The sequence below is a fragment of the Zootermopsis nevadensis genome, unplaced genomic scaffold (genome assembly GCF_977971745.1).
Source record: "Zootermopsis nevadensis isolate Lab colony 2312 unplaced genomic scaffold, Znev_1.0 Znev_ptg000028l, whole genome shotgun sequence".
In the NCBI taxonomy this organism is placed as follows: Eukaryota; Metazoa; Arthropoda; class Insecta; order Blattodea; family Termopsidae; genus Zootermopsis; species Zootermopsis nevadensis.
Window position 1 is genome coordinate 8,158,824 of NW_028259160.1, and position 19,647 is coordinate 8,178,470.

At 38.5% G+C, this 19,647-nt stretch overlaps 1 protein-coding gene across 3 annotated transcripts in view; it reads right to left on the reverse strand.

Annotated features, from left to right (window-relative positions):
* Nucleotides 1–19,647, reverse strand: part of TfIIA-L (transcription factor IIA L) — a 156,214-nt gene that overhangs the window by 9,520 nt on the left and 127,047 nt on the right. The window contains exon 1 of one of the 3 annotated variants that reach the window (XM_022069146.2): nt 1,161–1,319. The exons of 1 other annotated variant lie outside the window; for it this stretch is intronic. In XM_022069146.2, the coding sequence (XP_021924838.1) occupies nt 1,161–1,187 (27 nt within the window). In that variant the 5' untranslated portion in view covers nt 1,188–1,319. Of the gene's footprint in view, nt 1–760; nt 780–1,160; nt 1,320–19,647 lie in introns of those variants that run through there. One more of the 3 variants, XM_087357631.1, reaches the window with a different exon arrangement.

The following is a 19,647-nucleotide window of genomic DNA, read 5'->3' on the forward strand; positions in this document are numbered from 1 at the left end:
TTAACTCTGAGTGAAGAAATTTTTAAAAACAAACTGCTCTTGAAAACATACAGACCTACAAAACACAAAATGAGGAATTTTAAGTTATTACATAAGCAGGAATTGTGATTTATACATATTACCTAGTACTGTTAAGATAGTGAAATGCAGGAGACTGCAATGAGCTGATCAAATGACTAGGATGGGGTAGACAAAAAATGCATGCAGAATTTTTGTGGATAAATAACTTAGAAAATTTCTACAAGGAGGACCAAGAAGAAGATATGAGTACATCATTAGGATGGATTCTCTAAAGGTTTTAAACAATAGTTAATTCATTACACGAATATTATGGTGGACACTGTCCATTATCTGAAGTGTATTTGATATATACAACATTTCTGAAGTTGGCTCTACTTCCATTTTCAGATAACTTGTCATTGGACTGACAGACTTGTTAGTAGTTTTATTTTTATTTTGCATAAATAGTGATGGCTGGGGTTAAACTAAATCTGTTCTGAACACTTGACTAGTACAAAATATTGTACAATGATCTACTGGTTAAAGTACAGCATAATATTCAAAAGGACCCAAGCTGGATATCCTAAATGTTAAAACTGTTGAAGTGCTGAACTTTTGAGTGGGTATTATCTCCCAAATATGCGTCATTTCATCTGTCAAATTTGGAGATGTCATACAGGAAAAGCACAGAATTATTTATTAGCCACCTGCATTAGTCAACGCCAGTTGAAAACCTTCATCTTTATTCTTGGGCACTAACCATATTTATTTATTATCATTACGTAATCTTTAATTTTCTGCACTTAATTTACATCCGACGGCACTTGGGGTTACTAATCCATAATTATCGGTGAAAAAATATAATCACGTTTTTCTCTCCCAAAACAACATAATGTACGCCCATGAATTCTGAACCATATATGATTTCACAAAGTACAAACGAGAACTACTACGAAACTGTAAATTATAATTCTAAACTTTCTGTATTTTTTACGCGTTCGTTTTGTATCGTATATGAATGCACACTGCGGGTCTCTACAGTGCCATAGGCATCGTGTTTTACCGTTAATGGGAGATGATGTGTCATCATTTAGAGGAGAATTTTCCTTAAATAGCATTCAATCTTTACTGAAAATTCGGAATCATCACACATTACTTACCACACTTGTCTGGCTCTGTGTTGACATTTGTGATTTGTAAAAAAAACTATACAATAAGATCAATTTAATAACAAACTTAGGTTGTTGACGGGCTTCTGAGAAGCCACCTCCACCGCCGATCCGAGCTCTTTTATACTTTCTCCAGTCTTCCCATTCCACCTTATAGGTTGATTATGATGACCTCACATCCGGTTATATAATCATATAAAATACTGACATCCCTTCCACTATTTATAAATAATGGGTATATAGGAACTAAAATACTATTTTAATAATTATTAAAATGTTAATGAAAGGTAGTTATTAATAATTAACTTATAATTTAAAGAAAATGTTTATGTTCTTGAATTGTAATGGATCATCTGTACATCCGGACTTTGCAGTGGAACCAACATTGACATTGTTAATAGTGACCTTAAGCACTAGTTCATAATTGTATAAAGTTCCAGTAGATGGCAGACAGAGCAATTGGTCTTAGTAGCCCATCTTTCGGCGAAATGCGAACTAATACATGTCCCGCCCTGATGACGGAGGCAGTATGACCTCCGTAACGTTGGTAAACATCGACCATACCACACGGCGCAACAACCCAGAAGACAGAAATCTTCATACTCACCGCTGTGAAAACTTCAAATCATACATAATACATACAGAATCAGTACAAATACTTGTGCAGATTTCGTTATATGTAGAAACCTATTGAGATGATGTACAACAAATTACATGGAAAGAAAGAAACCGGAAGCAAAATTTTGGTGAGATCTTAGATTTCACGTCAACGAGTGAAATGATCACCCTGATGATGGAGACAACATAAGAAATTTCATGACGGCCCAAGTTAACGCAGTTGATCAAAAGAGATTAATCTAAGATGCGATGTTCATTTCGAATTTAAAGAAAAGCTGTCAATTCGCGCCTGTAATATTGATAAATGCAATTGAATGAGATGACGGATGGACGGCCTCAGTTTGTTAAAAGGGCTCCTCCTGAAACCTAAAAATGGCTTCTAATTCTTGCATTATATGAATAAACTTATTGAAATTGATAAATAATGAATCAATAGGAGGGTGAGGAGCTGTGACAGAGGAACACTATAATAAACTTCACAAGGAGAATATTGATTTTGTTTATTGACGGGTCTTTGTCATGTAAATAAGATTCAAATGATGAAGGGAGCTTACACACCACGTCCTCGGAGGTTTAGTTATGTTCCTTCTGCCTTCACCCAGATACCAAACATCATGTGACTGTTGCAGACACCGATATGAGGAAGGGACAAAACTGGTGTGAGAGGAGAAGGAAATTGAAAAATGAGACTTCTATATGTATCGGGTGGCGTTTTTGCTCTAGCGAAATTGGTTTTCTGGGATTCTGTTTGAATTCGAAGATTGCAAACTCACGCTCTTTGAGTCACGCTGCTGTTTACAAACACTGACTCCGAGGAATGATTGTATGTCAAAAATGTGGACAGATCTTTGACAGTGTACACGAGGTGCACAACGCTGTCGATTTAGTAGCAAACGCCTTCTTGAGAATCTGATGGTCTCTAACCTATTAAAACAATTTTCCGCTTTTATGGAACCCGAAGGTTCAGTGCCGTGTCCTGTAATATTCAACAGTTTTCCAACGTTTCTGAAGTAGCGGCAGGCTAGCCACAGTATGAGGACACCGGAGAAAAGGTGGAGATAAAGTCAGCCTTCTGCTTCTACTTGTATCTCGCTCATGATTTAAATTCTGTATTATAGATGCATCCATTCAATATGCGACAATACAATGGCGATTTAAAATGTAAGATCTACATGCATCTCGAAAGGTATAACATATATCAAGACGATTTTGTGAAGGTATAATAGGCTGAATTTATTTTTGAACACCTTAGGGTAAAATTTTCCTTCATCATATTTAAGAAAGTAAATAGATTGCGTTTTAAAGCTGCATTTATTTTCGAGTATTACAGAGCATAATGCACATACAATATGGCTTCTGTCACAGTATATGAAATTTGAATCGTTTTGGAAATATGATTAATAATATTTGCACATTTAGGACACAAAGATTGGGACATAACTTTCATGTGGAACAATTTTAGGCACTTTGTGGCTGATGTTAAAAACACAAACAAAAAAATCACCCAGTACTTCTTAATCATACACACCATCAGTGTGAGAGAACAAACACTTTTGTAATTAGTCGAAGTTTTGAACTGAACGGTATCATGGATTTTTAATTTTATTAAACATGAACCTATCATTCAAAAGGAAATTAACATTTTATTGAAGATCTATTACCTTGACTATTACTACTTTTATTTGTTTACAAAAATCTTCAATTATATTCCTGAAGAAAATTATATCATTAACGCCCAGTTCATTGATGTGGGAGCTATAACCCCTCTGCCCCCGAGCGGCTACATGGCTTGTAGGGGGGCAGCGTTTTATGTGTGTGTGCAACGTATTTTGCGTTCTGGATCAAGCAACCCCAGGGCACTGAAACATTCTTTGGGCGAACGGGGAACTTCATGAAAGCACTTCCTGGTTCTTGCAGGCACATCTACAATAAATTATAGCCATAAAAATATTTTAGACGATGTGAGAAACGACATTTTAGTAGTTTAGTACCGATGGCCGAATCATTTATATGGAAGAAGAAGTTTACTGTTTCATAAATCCCTCCTTTATTCTTGTCAATATTGGTATTCTGTGTTATAAAGCAGTGAGGACTTGTGGATAGATAACGTTTCGGAGAAACATACTGTCTGCATCTTTAGGGTTGAAGATAGAGGCAGTATGTTCCTCCGAAACTTTGATGCTACCCACAAGTCCACGTTGCGTTATAACCCAGATGAACATCAGCATGTTTACCGCTGTGAGAACCTAAAATGTAATTCTTCTTTTTCCTGTAGCTCCATATCGCGTAATTTATGCTGTCACCAGATAAGTAATAGCAGCAGGTGAACCTTCCATGTCGAAGAAGGGAAAACATTTTCTATTTGCGGTGTTGTAAACTTGAGTAGGTCGGTCCAATAACAACGATTTTTATTGAACAGGAAGAAGCATGGTTAGGGTGTCCTGATTTATGATCGGGGTGAAATATTTCAGCAGGTAGTCGGATATTGATACAACAAGGCACTATCCACCCATGTGGTTCAGTAATCATTTTCTTCACGCGATATACAGCCAGCCGAGTGATTGAACAGGGCTCGTCAAATAAAGCACCAAACATCCTTCCTGCGCAGTTCTTTCGGAGAACACGATAGTCTACTGCCTATAATTTAACATCACAGTCTCCTGTTGCAGGTTTGGACTGAGTTTCGTACGTTGTGTTAACAGCCAAGTTGATTATAAAAACGGTTATTTACACAGCGTCCTCTAGAACAGGAAATATTATCAATACGTCTGATTGTACGTATTATGGTAAAAATACAATCAGACGTATTGAACCAACCAGTTTGTTAACTGCAGTTCTAAGAAACACTTTACGTTTCTATGCAGTTAAATAAAATAGTTTATACATAACGGGTGTCGTGGTGTGATGGCCAATAGACGCACTTTCGTATACGAAAGCTACCGGATTTGAATCTCGACCCAACAACCACTTATGCTGATATTTTTCATCATTCCCTAAAGTCAGAAAATATAAGAAACGCTCCCCAAATCAAAACCATCCTTCGATTTTAAACTACATCACCTGGAAATAACTCTACGGAGAATAGTCTTTATAGAGAAGCTGACAGTCATTAAACTAGGTGTGGAAAATGAAGGTTCATACCATAACCACAGAGTCCACTACTGGGCTCTAAACTGAACCAGATGAATCCAGTCCACGCCCTCGCAACATATTTTTTAATAGGCCTGATATCCTCTCATTTATGTTAAAGTCTGTCAAATGTCTCTCCAGGTTTTTCGACAAATATTTAGTATGAATTGTACATTTTTCTTATGCGTACAACACGTCTCACTTATCTCATCCTCCTTGATTTGATCATCCTAATGATAATGGCGAAAAGTACAAATTAAAAAGAGGCTATGCAGCTGATAGGACGTTGTTTAAATACACCAAGAAGTGCAAGAACACCACATTCGTCCTTGTTCAGTGGAAAAGAGTGGAAGGAATTAGGAAACCATTAGACCGTAAATGAAGTAAACATGGCTTCAGGACGGGTATGAGGTTGCAGCCCACCCAGATAACTCGGTCCAGTGACCTGACCTGACAGCAGGTGTAGATCGATACGAGCGTCCCGGTGCCACGGAGACATCTACCGGGAGAACCAGGCTGCCTCCCGAATGTTCCACTGCTTAAGGGAAAACTTATTTGTAACGACTGGAGATGTCCCAATGTCGCGAATTTTCTCGGATCACATGCCATTCCATCCTTTCTATGACTGATTGGCTAGGAGGGTAGCTCAGTGGTGTGGCTTCTGACTTGTGCTAGGAAAACCCCAGAATCCAGTCCGGCACTCCCACTATCATCTTGATAGAGTCGTAAATGACCTACGACACATCCATCCATGCACCTCTGAAGAATCGAAAATATCAGAGAAACAGTTATAAGAGATTTGATTTATGGTCTTTCTACAATGCTGTAAATCACTGGCATAATCTCTAATAAACATCTAGAATCTATCTATAAAATAGGAATCATATCATTTGCTGGTAAGGGATTTTGGGCCTCATGGGCTAATATTTATGCCTATCTGTGTTTACTAATTTTATATTTTACCGTCTTTCTTGACAGGTAATTTACTAGTTTCTAATATAAAAATAGTCGAACGCTGGACATCCTGATAGCATTACCGATCGATTAATTAAAAATAACAAGCATGTTGCCCCAAGCAACTGTACAGAAAAAAAATGTGTTCATTTAAAATGACAGACGGAGTATACCCTAGGCAGCAGACAGACTCCATTCGCAAACAAAACATACATTTTTAATGCCACCTCAAAGTATATCTGCCCATTCTTCTCGTTGACATTGAGTCAGTGGGAAGAAGCAACCTGTTTATAGGTTTCCACGTAAGAACGCGTTTTCTTGGGACCCAGCTACCGTGTATAACTTACACATATATTCAGAACCGTATATATATTTTCTTAAACTTAAATCTTGCTGTCTTTGCTATTAATATGTATGTATATTGAATACCAATATGTGTAGCATCTAATAGCAAATGAATGAGACACTCAACAAATGCCTTTCTTAATCGTTTTCAGTTTTAACACATAATTATGAAAATAATATACATTGCCTGACTTAACAATATTGTTCACCATATACTGCAAAACGGAATGCTACATTTAAAGAATTCTGTAATCGTATCTTTTGCAAAACATTGTCACAGATCGTGAAAACTCTAACATTAGATCTTGTACATTATATTTCGAAATTAAAGATTTTATACCATTACAAGTAACTCATTCTGTGGCGATGCTTTATGTGAGGAGGTAGGGATTTTACATCAAATCTTATAAAAATTCATAAGCAGTTAACGTTAATGTATGTGTTTTTTAAATGACCGTACAGAAGTTTCCCAGAAATTACATTATTCATTTTGAGAATGATTCGAAAACGATCTGACCATGCGACCTAGCGACTTCTTTTCATCTTTGTAAACAGCGTTTTTTGTCCGATTGCACACTGCAGGGAGGCCACCTGTAGCTTAACCTAGCGAGACTGGCAAGGAAGAAGTTCACGATTACTGGAATCATCGTGGACAGTAGCCCAGTTATCAATTTGTTAACACGCTTTTATGGATAACCTAAAAGGATTAAATTAAGAATGACAAGAAAAAATTATTATATTTGCAGAAGTTTTTAAAGAATTATCGACTTTAAAGTTTGTATGTTTGACCATAAAACCACTGCCCCTTATGTCAGGCTAACAACCGTCTGTCATATCCCATGTAATATTGTTACAAGTGGAGGTTTAACAGTTTCTTTACAGGTAAAAATTTAAACGTACAGACACTTTACCGGTTCTCATTTTAATGTTATATTTAAATAAGAAGACAGTTGCCCTCGGATCTGAATAATATTTATGTAACAACCAATTCACATCTAAGTTTCCATGGCGATAGTTCTAAATTCGGAGATGGTGTAAAATGGCTAAAATTGTATTTCTTTTATGTTCTCAGCCTTGTGATGCACACTTATGGCAGAAATAACAGAAAATGGGAATGGAAGTGCCTGTTGCACGGGACTGGCTATACATATTTCATAAATGTCTTTTTCCGATGTTGCGTACTATCTTACTGGCCTTGATAAGAGTTTATTTTATCCATTGCTGCAAAACTAATGGCATTACGGATGCAGCAGCGCTCGGAGTCTAAAGTAATGTTTCCTTTTATTTTGTTAATATTGAATACATCGAAAAATGTTTCAGGTGCTATTTATGAACTTTACCTGTAACTCAGACTGGGATATATAGCGTGGAACGATTAATAAGCAATGAATTGAAAAGGATATCACAGGAATCGACCGATACCTAATTCAAGGTAAACCCCAAAGAGTGAGGAAAACCACAAAAAAGGAACATAGGTTAGGATAACCGGTCTCTGGGTCAATGTTTGAACCCAGTATATCCCAAATACGGAAAGGGGGTGATAACCAAGTTGAGGTCACAGATCAAAGTGAGACCTGTGGACGGTATTTTAGGACCGTGAGCCGTTTTCGAGAAAATCTATAATGGAGTTGAATATAATGTGAAGCAGGAGTAATATTTGACAGATTCGAACCAAACTTACGTTCGACTATCAACATTTAGTGTCGAGTTTTCTACCCAAAATGCAGCCATCCCCCATTTTTACGACGATCCGTTTTACGCCGACCATTCTTTATATTGGTTTCGGAATACGGTTTATAAAGTAGTTCCAAGTCGATCGGTTTGCGACAAGTCATCCCTCTATTTCTACTCTTCCATCTGTAGAGACGTTGCGCGGCCGTGCATAAACGCAGCTTATAGGCCACACGTTTACGACATGACGCCAGTCAGCTGTTTATATACTTATAATACTTAGCCTATATACCAATTTTGCATACTGCCTCCATCACCTGTTCGATTACAGCAAGCACATTTGAAACGCTGCCAACCTTCTATCAGACTACATGACACAACGACCCAGAAGACAGCCATCTTCATAATTATCTCCGTGAGAACCTGAAATCTCAACACATCTTCAATGTCCACAGATCCAAAATTAACAGATTCCGAAGCTTTAAAAATAGAACTTGCATGAGGACACTTATATGACCACCTTATTCTGTGTGCTTCGTGCAAAAACTCATAAAATTTACTAAACACCCATTTGAAGAGTTTCAGGTATCAAAACGAGTATTGGTAATTAAGTTTTGAACAAATTGAAAGAAATGTGTGTCTCTAATCTTTGTGGAAGTTTTCAGACAGAACACAAATTATACTTTACGCAAAGTTTATAATAGAATTAAAAAGAGAATATGGGATTATTACACAGTAATTTGTCGTGACCTCCTTGACACTAACCTTGCACCCATCAAGCTCTGTGAGAAAGATGCTCTTTTCATGAACGACCACTTTGCGAGGCAGACTGTCACTTTGAGCGTCAGTTGGTCAGGTTCATTTAGCCCTCAGGGAGAGGTTGCTTAATTGACTTCCTTTGAAGCAGAGCTTCGACAGAAGGCGAATATTAACCAACACGAATTTCAACTTTCTGGGTGAAATAGCATCAGAACATTCAGAACACATTAAATAACATTTATATAATATGTTATGAAGGTGGGACTAACCTGTAACAAGCACATGAAAACATTTCTAGTCTTTTATGGAACAAGTTCATTATCGAGTTCACAATGGCCCGTCAATAACACCTATCCTGAGCCAGATATGTCCACCGAACGTAGTGGTCTTCCTGCTTCGTATTCGGAGGTCCTGGGTTAAAATCTCGACCTGGAGACCGGCTATCGTGGCCGAGGGTTTTCGTGGTTTTCCTCAGTCCCTCCAGGCAAATTCCGGGATAGTGCCTTAAATTAGGCCATGACCGCTACCTTCCACATTCTTTATAATTTATTAGTCGACTGAAAAAGCTTCGTTAAATAAAACAATAGACAAATTGAGCATAACCGTGATATATTGTAGGAAATTATGGAAACAAACGTTTACTAAATACAGTAGTAACACAGGTAATAAAATATATTTAAGAAATATGCAATGTACGTGTAAATATGTTGTTTAAGAAACGATTGCTAATAACAGACGCTTAGGATAGTGATGTGGCTTGCGAAATATACTACTTAATATGTAGGCTCTACATTAATAGCATTATTCAAGAATGAAAAACACGGTTTCAAACGGAATTCAGCTGAAACCCAAGAGAGGTCTACAGCTTAACAGAAATGCTCTTTGCCATAAAAATTAATAGTGATATAAATTAATAACTAATGTGGAATATAAAATCCGAAATTGGTTCAGACTGTTATGCAATCAGAACTTGAATTACAGTTCTCAAAGGTGCGTCCAGACGACTCACGTTAGGGCTTGTTCGTCGTCTTGTGGGCCTCCGTAAATGAGGACGGTTTCACAATCCCGGGCGAAAAGAGCACGAACAACCTAAAATATAGACTCCAGGTGTTCGCTACAGTCTCGGTACCAAATCTCATTACCGACCAAATCATCGTACTAATCGCCTCCTTAGTCTCTACCGCTGCGTTTGGAGGACAGGGGAAATTGGACAGAGCAGACTGAAGGTGACAGTTATATAACCTGGGCACAGCTGTGCTATAGTAAATCTGCCACTTCCTGTCCCAACATGGCTGCACAGCGACCAGCTGAAGTCGTATCTTTGTTCGATTTCAACGAGGGAGCAGATAAGACCGAGGCTGAGAGGAATTGGACAAGATGGAGCAGATGATCCAGAAGGTTTACCATGCGCAATTTTCACGACGCTTTATTAAACGGCACTATTCATGTTCCCACCTCACAGATTCGCGTGCCTGTCGTGTTGTTATTACTGGTTCTAGGGTAGTAAGTGGTACGAATTTGGAATGGACTCAACAGAATAATGTTCATACCAGATATAGTAAAAATTAGTCACTATGTTCAAAAGGTAAGAGGCGGACGGACACACCCACAGTACAGTGATGCCACAAGTCTGCACCTTTCCTTGAGAAATGGCCTGTTCGAAATGCAAATCGTGTACGTCTACACACCGTCAACGTATGACGGGTCTGTATAACCCTGAAAGTTCTACCCCTATATCGTCCACCTCAAATTCGGGCCAGAAAATCAGACTGGCTTAGGCGAAATTTAATGTTCTGGGAGAACAAGTAACTGCGTAAGAGAGCCACAAAGGAGAAAATGACACGGCAGTGATTAATTTTGTTACCGACAATTTAACTTTATTTCACTCTAATTGTGCGAAGTGAAGTATTTGCAGTTTTGTCTCTGAGAAATAACTTCGAAATTTAATCCTCTGCTTGTTGCCATTTATGTGCCACCAGATCTCCTTCGAGCCGTCTTTTTGCTTACTTAAGTTCAACCTCATGTAACAAACAGGCTTACCACCACACCCGTGCCCTTTGTTACACGTGACACGTCTCAGCATCGATCCGGAAGACTCCCTAATGAATCATTGCCACAACAGGGGGTGGGGTGAGAGTGGGGGTGGAGCATGCTGTTTACTAACCGCCCAGCTTTACCTGGACGTTCATGTAACTTTATACAAAAAAAGAGAGAGAACCTGTGTGGGCGCTGGTACATCGTAACATGAACGTATTTCAGCACGTTTTGAAGATGACTGTCGTCTGGGGTGTTGCGCCGTATAGTCTGGTAGAAGTTTACCGGCGTTTCAGAGGTGCTTACTGCCTCCTTCAACAAAGCAAACACTTCTGAAACGTCCGTAACCAGAGTATGCGATTCAGAACCCCAGAAGACAACCATCTTCATGCTCGCCGCTGTGAGAACCTGAAATCTTACGTAACACAAATTTTGTTCAACCGCACACAAAGAAATTAAAACAACAAAGCGCTGAAAGGCAGAACTTCAAAATCAGATGTTTACTTTTGGAAGAATTAAGTTTTTTTGCAAGATAGCATGGATAGTAGGTTTTCAACTTATAACAGAATGTTTCATAATAATTTAAAACCTTTGAAATTGAACAACTGAGGCAGAAATACAGTGACAAGAACTCAGAAAATAAATCTTCACGTCATGAAGGACCCATGTTAGTTTCAACTTAAAGGAGAAAGCCATAAGAAAATTGCATGATGTTTCTCATTTGCGTTATCTTACAGTAAGTGGATTCACTTGACTTATAAATGCTCTACGACTTCCACCAACATCAGATGGTTCAGCAGCTGTTTACTCTTCTTCTGAATGCACTAAATACAGTAAATGGTCTTTAAAAGTGACTGGATCAGCAACCGGAATACTTGACGAAAAATAAAAATATCGGAACAAAACATCAATTTTGACGTATTACCCTCACAAGAGCCCGCGACTGGTCCCCATCCTAAGCGTGAAAAGGTTAATGATAATAAATACGGAGGACCACATCATGAGGAGAAGACGAGCAGGGGGAGGGGATTGAGAATGTCGGCTCCAAAGTCCCACTGCCATTTTTTCCTCCAAGACATCAACTAATGTTCAGCTGTTAGGAGTCTGTGTCGACCGCACGACTAATTTAATATATTTTCTTACTTGCCTCCAACACAGAGAAGGTCTCCAATTAAACGAGACTTGCACACGCATGCTCTGGTAGAAAAAGAAAGAAAACAAAGTAATACGTCCTTCTTAATACAGTACGTACAAAATAATGTGAAAACCTCTTTCTTTATGTTAACTAATACCATCAGATACGCTGCGTAAAATGTTTACTTATTATAAAACGAAAATAAACGCAATGTTGGCTTAAACGTAAGTCATCCAACACGTATACAAATTTCAAGACATCTGAACGTGGCCATAACGAAATATAATTCCAAGTATACCTGTCGGGAATCGAAATCTAGCAGCTCAAATTGTCAGTTAATTAATTGAGTCAACACGGGTCCAACAAAAACAACAACAATAATTACATCTAGCTAAGGATCTCATGTGTCTCGTAGAAAAAGCATTCTAATGTTTTCTTATATCATTTTGTTGGAAACTATTTTATTTCTTTATAGAATATTCAATTTTTTATTACATCGCGTAAATCTCTCTGTTGGAGGCAAATAAATAAGTTGAATCGTATTTATTTTTGATAGCTCAATATACCTGCTTCTGCAGTTCTATTCATCCTTTTCGGGCGATCTCACACCTCAAAGTATGTTTCAGTTTTCCTAAGTAGGATTAGAAAAGTCAGTCGTGGAGTTTCAATTCTTCAGAAGGGCTTCGAGCTGACATGCCGACAAACACTTGAAAAGCTACCGTAGAAGTGAAGTATCGGAGACGTCGACCGAGCAGCATCTGAAGTCAAACACAGACGCATTGCAGTTAGTACATAAACCGTACAAGTCAACACGACACCAGAAATGCCACATTTATTCGGATATCATACTATAGGAATGTGACACATTTCAAGGTGATATTTCAGGTTCTCACGGCGACGAGTACGAAGATGGCTGTCTTCTCGTTTGTTAAGTCGTGTAGTCTCGTAGATACTGACCGACGTTTCAAAGATACTTATATCAGGGCGACGATGAAGGCTGTTAGTACCTCTAAAACGTCTGTCAATATTTACGAGACTACACGGCGCAACAGGCCAGAAGACAGCCATTTAACTTTTTTTTAAGCTTTGATTTGCTCAGATTTATCAGTTGCGAAAATAGAGTAAACGGCTGTATATTTCTGAGGCAAAGTTTGATATTAATCGTTCTGTGCAAAACTGTGACTGCTTAATTCAGTCATCTGAAACACGTTTATCAATTAAACAAGTCGCAATGTCTACATAATCTGTTTTTAGTCCTGCAAACCTGCATTTAGATGTTAATCTCAGGGTCGATATTTTGTCTGTGACGTGTAGGTTAACTTGTTTATCAATCTTCAGTATTACACTAATTGAAAATCTGGAGTTGAAATAAGAACGAATTTTTTTATGGTGTTACAAGAAGATGTATTGTCGCATCCGAACTGCGGACCACTTATTGAGGGTCCCTTCGGAGATTGTTTCAATAGGGATCTTGGGAAATGTATATCAACGCTACCCTCCACTGTGGGAACCTTATGACTGTGACTGCTGCAGTAGCCAGACCATCCCTAAACGCATCGCTTCTGCTGGTATATGTCTGTCCACGCTTGACTGTAAAGGAATTTGTAAATGTGGGGACAGTGGATCCGTGAAGTGTCAAAAGACGAAAACCGGGAACTTCACGATTTGGTCGTGGCAGTCAAGGATCCAGCGTCTCAGCACAACTAACACTACTGTATCACCTTTCTTCATTTTCTATTATTAAGTAATAAAGGAATCTATATAGTCGTATGAAGATTGTTCTTGGGCTTTCTCCCTTAAACTCAATAGCTCCAAGGCTACCAGATAAGACTGCATCCGCTCGGCAGATCTACAGTTCGTATCCTGACGCGGGGAGTCAAGGACCTGCCAGGGTTACGACAGTATGTTTAACCATTAAATTATAAAAGCTACGCCATGGGTCAGTTTAATTTTTCATTTCATTAAATCGACTGCTTTTCTTTCGAGACATGCGATAATTTCATCTAGGAGTCCACTTCGATTCCGTAAGAATTCCCCGCAACTGATCAACCGGATTTATCGGCAAAAAAGCGCGCTTCCTTATCAATTTCCTCTCTTTTCCAGGATGGTAATGTACAGACAGTAATTTCTATCTTTATGGTTTAAGTAACCGCGGTTAGAATACACTATGTTATAAATCTACGTCTCTGTCACTTGTGGACTTACAAATGTGCACGCGAGTTAATTTCGAGGAAAAATTCATTTTGTGTGATTATTTATTCGTGTTCTACTAAACGACGCTGTCAGGAGCTCGAAGTATATAGTATCGACTGAAAAGGTAATTTAGAGTAAAATGAATTGGAAGAATGTGGAAGGAACTGGCCGTGGCCTACTTTAATTCACATTGTTACTATACACAGTTAATAATAAAACTTTTAAATTATTTTCATTACAGTAAATATAGTACAAAAGTCTCACTTTGTAACACTCTATGAAGCATATCTGTTAAGTGGAAGTACAGTTATACTCATCCTTATAAGTGACCAGCTTCACACTCCGGCCGCATTCCCCCCCCCCCCCCCCCCGAAGAGAGCATTCATTACCCGTTATTCAATGGGTGATAAATGGGTGACTGTGTGAGCCCTAGAACCTGCCCGGGATCGAACCCCGTTCACCCAGCCCGTCGGTAATTCCATAGCCAATCACTTTACTGACAAATTTATTCCGTCTTTCGACATAGAAATTTGTAGTATAACATTTTAGTTTTAGTGATAAATTTAATTTAACGACCTATATAATTTCAGCAGCAGATAAATGGCCATTGAGTAGGCATATCTTGTCCCTAAATAAATAAATGAATACGTATTGAATTTTATGAAATTTTGAAACAAGAAGGCCTGTCACTTGTAGGCTTGGGAGAAGTGTACGCCATCTACACTACTGCAGATTTATTTACCTCAACTTTATTGTGATAAATCGACCTGCTAGGAAATCTACAGCGCTTCTGTCCGACAGTTTAACATTTTACTAACCGGTATATTTTAATGTTTCAGCACTTGTATCCAGGCCTTTACATGAAGGGTAATGCATTGAGTTTGCATGAGTATGAAGTAGCATTTCATCGTGAAGGACTGACAACACGCCAAAGCCTCCAACGTTCCTCTCTGCCTTGAGAAAGAGTCTGTTCCTGTCGTTCCATCTTCTTGTCAGTGTCATCGTCTGCTGTTTAATTTGACTCGCAACAGACACGCCTAACACGGGCGTGGTGGCAGCGTGTTGCAGCAGCAAGAGTGAGCAACGAGGGCAGATAGTTAAACGACCACGTATCAGCTACATTCTCGGTTCTGGGTACCATTGGTTGGTTGCATCGGTTGCACATGGTACGTGGGTCGAAATGAGAATAAGGTGATCACGTGCTGTGAATTGTAAAGAGCGATGGGAACCCCGGCAATCAGACTGAGCAAAATCACGAAACAGCTGAAGACAGCCGGTCGCAGCAGGGATTAACAACATTTTACCAAACTGATCGGTAGCTGAGTAATTAGCTAATTGGTTAGTCCAAACAAATTGTTGATGAGAATACGTAACGGAAAGAGACACAAGATAGGACGTTTAAACTGTCGGACAGAAGCGCTGTAGATTTCCTAGCAGGTCGGTTTATCGCAATAAAGTTGAGGTAAATAAAGCTGCTGTAGTGTAGATGGCGTACACTTATCCCAAGCCTAAAAGTGACAGGCCTTCTTGTTTCAAAAGTTCATAAAATTCAATACTTATTCACTTATTTATTTAGGGACAAGATATGCCTACTCAATGGTCATTTATCTGCTACTGGAATTATATAGGTCGTAGGTTTGTCATCGTAACAGTAAAGCACGCAGATCGAACCATTTCTGTACAAAAACAAAGTTTGTTTCCTTAAAATCTCTTTAATATTGTTTTGTGTATGGCTTTCTGTTTTAAATAGAATTGTTCCAGGAGTTTTCACCACCGACGTTTTGTATGAGCTTCTAATTTTTCTGTGAAAAACCTAGTATATTGAGGATAATATTAAGAAGGACCCTAAACAAATAGTGTGTTAAGGGTTAGACTGGATTTATCTGGCTTAAGATAGAGAATAGTGGAATATTCTTGTGAAGACGGTAATGAACTTTCGGCTTCCATAAAAGCCGGGCAATTCCTTTACTAGCCGAGAGACTATTAGCTTCTCAAGAAGGATTCTGCTCTATGAAGTTAGTTAATTATTTTCAGTGCTCCCATGCGTGGCACGCATCTCGTCTGTGTTAATATTCTAAGTTAATTAATTTATATTTTACTAGATGAGGATTATACATAAATAAGTATGATTTGAGGTTTTCACAGCGGTGAGTATGAAGATTTCTGTTTTCTGGGTTGTTGCGCCGTGAAACGTTGGTAAACATCTACCATACTACACGGCGCAACAACCCAGAAATCTTCATATATAAATAACTTTCTCGGAGATAAACATATTCAACATTTTGTTGTCAAGACCTCGCAATCTCTTCTCGTCTCAGAGAAATTTAGAAGGTTCCTCAAACACACATGGCTACGGTGTAAATATCAGTAGATTTTCATTTTAGGTTTGTACAAATAGCGATTGTAAAAATAATAAAAGGTAGTTTATTATATGTCCACAAAACAATCGCATAGTAATTACAAAGAGGCCTTTATTTTCGTATTTAATAGCTTTGGTTATCAATACAAAGGCTGATTCATAGTTTTCTGTAAATCCGTAAGACCAAGTGTTGGAAATGGGAAGTGATTGAAATTTACCTGCGTCAACATGCGTCCTCGGTGCCACATGTAACTTGCGTGTGTGCACATGAACTCTTGACTTAAAATAAATACATTACACATTCTAAGCAATGTCGAGTACGTACGTAGGTTACCTTTCCCGACATTAAAATTTAATTGTTCAAGGAGTGTCCCTGTCGTGTCGTGTGCAAGTGTGTAAGAAATTGTGCATTGAACATTACAAATAATAGGGCTCTACATTAAAGGATGAGCACATATGGAGTTGACATGGTAACTGTGGATTATTTTTGCTATTAACAGGAAGGCTAATGCAATTACGTTCGTAACCAATTTTACATAAATTAATCAATTTGTTAAAAAAGTTGCCAAAGGCGGATTACATAGATCCATGAACACAGAAACGAAAGCACGCTCAAGCACATACGTAAATACAGGGAAAGTTTCTCTTTATAAAACCAGACAAGCGCTGGATGTAGAACAGAATTTTTCTTCGAACTTTCAGAAACATTTGAACCCAACTTGGCTAACGGTTTTTCTACCCACGACCTGATGAAAAGCTGCTACAGACCATCACGAGTAATAACAGTAGCTCAGAGTCCAGTTTACCCAACTTGCACGTGAAAGTATAACACTGCGTTACAAACCTGTATTGTCGCGTCCGAATAGCGGACCACTTGTTGAGAATCCTTTGGGAGATTATTTTAATAAGGAAACAGGACAATGTGTGTTAACGCTGCCATCCATTGGGAGACACTTACGGTTATTTATTGTTATGTTTGTATTTAGATAACCAGTCCAGCGCTAGACAACACGATTATTTTAAACACAACCCAGAAGGGTCTGTCAGTATATATCTGTCAACCCTTGAACTGTAACAATGTTGTTAGTGTGGATCCAGTAGATCCTTGAAGCAGCGAAAAAGAAACCAGGAACTCTTTAGTCATTATGTCATGGGAAGGCCTTTATATACCCTTCTAAAATTAGTATCGGGGGACAAAACTTTCATACTTTATCGGAGGCAGTTACGCTGTAGCCGGTCTTCAAGATTTGGAATTGGCGTCAAGGATTCAGGGGTCTCAGCACAAGTAAATCTGTAAAACCTTCTTAATTTTAATAATTCATAATAAAGGAATCTATATATATTCAATTGAAGATTGTTCTTGGGCTTGACCCTTAAACGCTGCCTTACTCAGCAGCTCCGAGGCCACCTGTTCAAGTTAGCAACCGTTCGGCTAATCGTGTCCTGACACGGGGAGTCCAGGGCCCATCGATTCCCTACCAGGGATACGACAGTATGTTCGGTCCAGAAATCTCTTTATAATTGTTACACTGCATGAAAAACAAAACCCAAGCAGCGCATATGAAGCAAAGATGGTGGAATAAACGGAAGATATGGGAAAACTGGGGTTTAAATCTTTCCATTATATTTTTGGATACTTTATTTATTTATTTATTTATATTGTGTTTAACGACGTTTAAGTAGCTCAGAATATATAACGTTCAATTAAGGAAAGACTAATCAATAATAAACTGGAAAGGAAACGGTGTTGGTCTAATTTCAGGTAGGCCACGACCCCATAATTTGTCTGGGGGGATTTAAAGAGAAACCACGAGAAACATCAGTTAGAGGCGCCGGCCTCTGGACCGAGATCTGAACCGAGGAACTCACGAATACGAAAGAAGATTGCCATCCGCTCGACCGCAACTTTCGAAGCTGTTATTCTGGACACAGAAATGAACGTTCAGATTTCATAAAAGGCTGAAATTTTCTTGATATGGAAGAATATAAAACTGTAAACAATTTTGTCAACAGGAAACCTGCTTGAAAACAGTCGCTTCAGGTGTTTAGACCGAAGGTGCGACCTTAAAATTAAGACGGAAGAAAAGAAGGTTTTGGGGTCTGAACTGGATTTAGGTGTCGAAAATCCGCATTTTGTTGACAGGATTTTAGAGTTAGGATTCTTCGAATCTCTATCATTATCAGAATGAAAGTTTTTAAAACTTCTAACTCAGGTACTTAGCCTGAGACGTTTCGAGTCAGAAGCTGAGATAATCCATTCAGGACGACGATGATACTGATGAAGTTGCATAGTACGAAACCTGCGTTTATTACACAATTTTCTGACACCAACATGAAGTAAATGCTCATCTAATATTCATGAAGTGTTGCTTCTCTTCCTTTCCACTGAATTAGCTTACAGAGATAATGAATGAGAGTGGATGAGCCGAGACGAAGGTGTTCTACCTCCCATGCCTTCACAGCATTAACTGCCCCGGCTTCGAGACATACAGGTTAGGCATGACGAGAATGCAGGTGGGACAAGCGACTGATGCAAGATATCGTCTCTACAATTTAGAGACAGATTCCTATAAAACCATTTGTATTCTTGCCACAGACCTACTTTTTCAACGTTTAGGTAACTTTCACTTGTTGATTAAGATAAATGTGTTGTTAATTTCTTCATGGGGTTAAATTATGTTAAGTTGCATTCACGAAGAAATTATAAGCAGATTAAATCTGGAGAATGCTTGCTACTATGCAGATCACAATTTTTTTTATCTTCCCTTCTACTGTCTAAAATGGAAAAGATTAAAACAAACCAGATTAAAGTTCTACCTTTTCTTAAATTATCTCATCCGACTATCAGTTTGCTTACACATAGGGGTAATTGACTGGCCACATTATCATTAACAGACTATAACTTTACACTCCAGTGGTGGGGCAGCCACCCATGTGCCCTTCTAGACCTGCACCGCTCTACGATTCTGGCCTTTAAGGACCCCTCCTCTTCCTTCCAAGGCAGCAAGGTTTCACATCTGGATACCTTGTGTTTCTTAGATTATCAGAAAGCATACGACGGAGTAAACAGAAAGAAGAATGAATCAGTCTTGGAAAGCCTAAATTTTCCAAATAATTTAATTAATGCAATTAGATGAATATATTATGAAACAATGTTAATAAATATAGGGCCTTAGACAAGGATTCTGATTGTCCTTTCTGTAATACTTGTATGTTCGGACTGAATAGTAAAATTATGGGAAAAGAAGAAATATGCAGGTTTAAAAATAGTTGCAGACTAC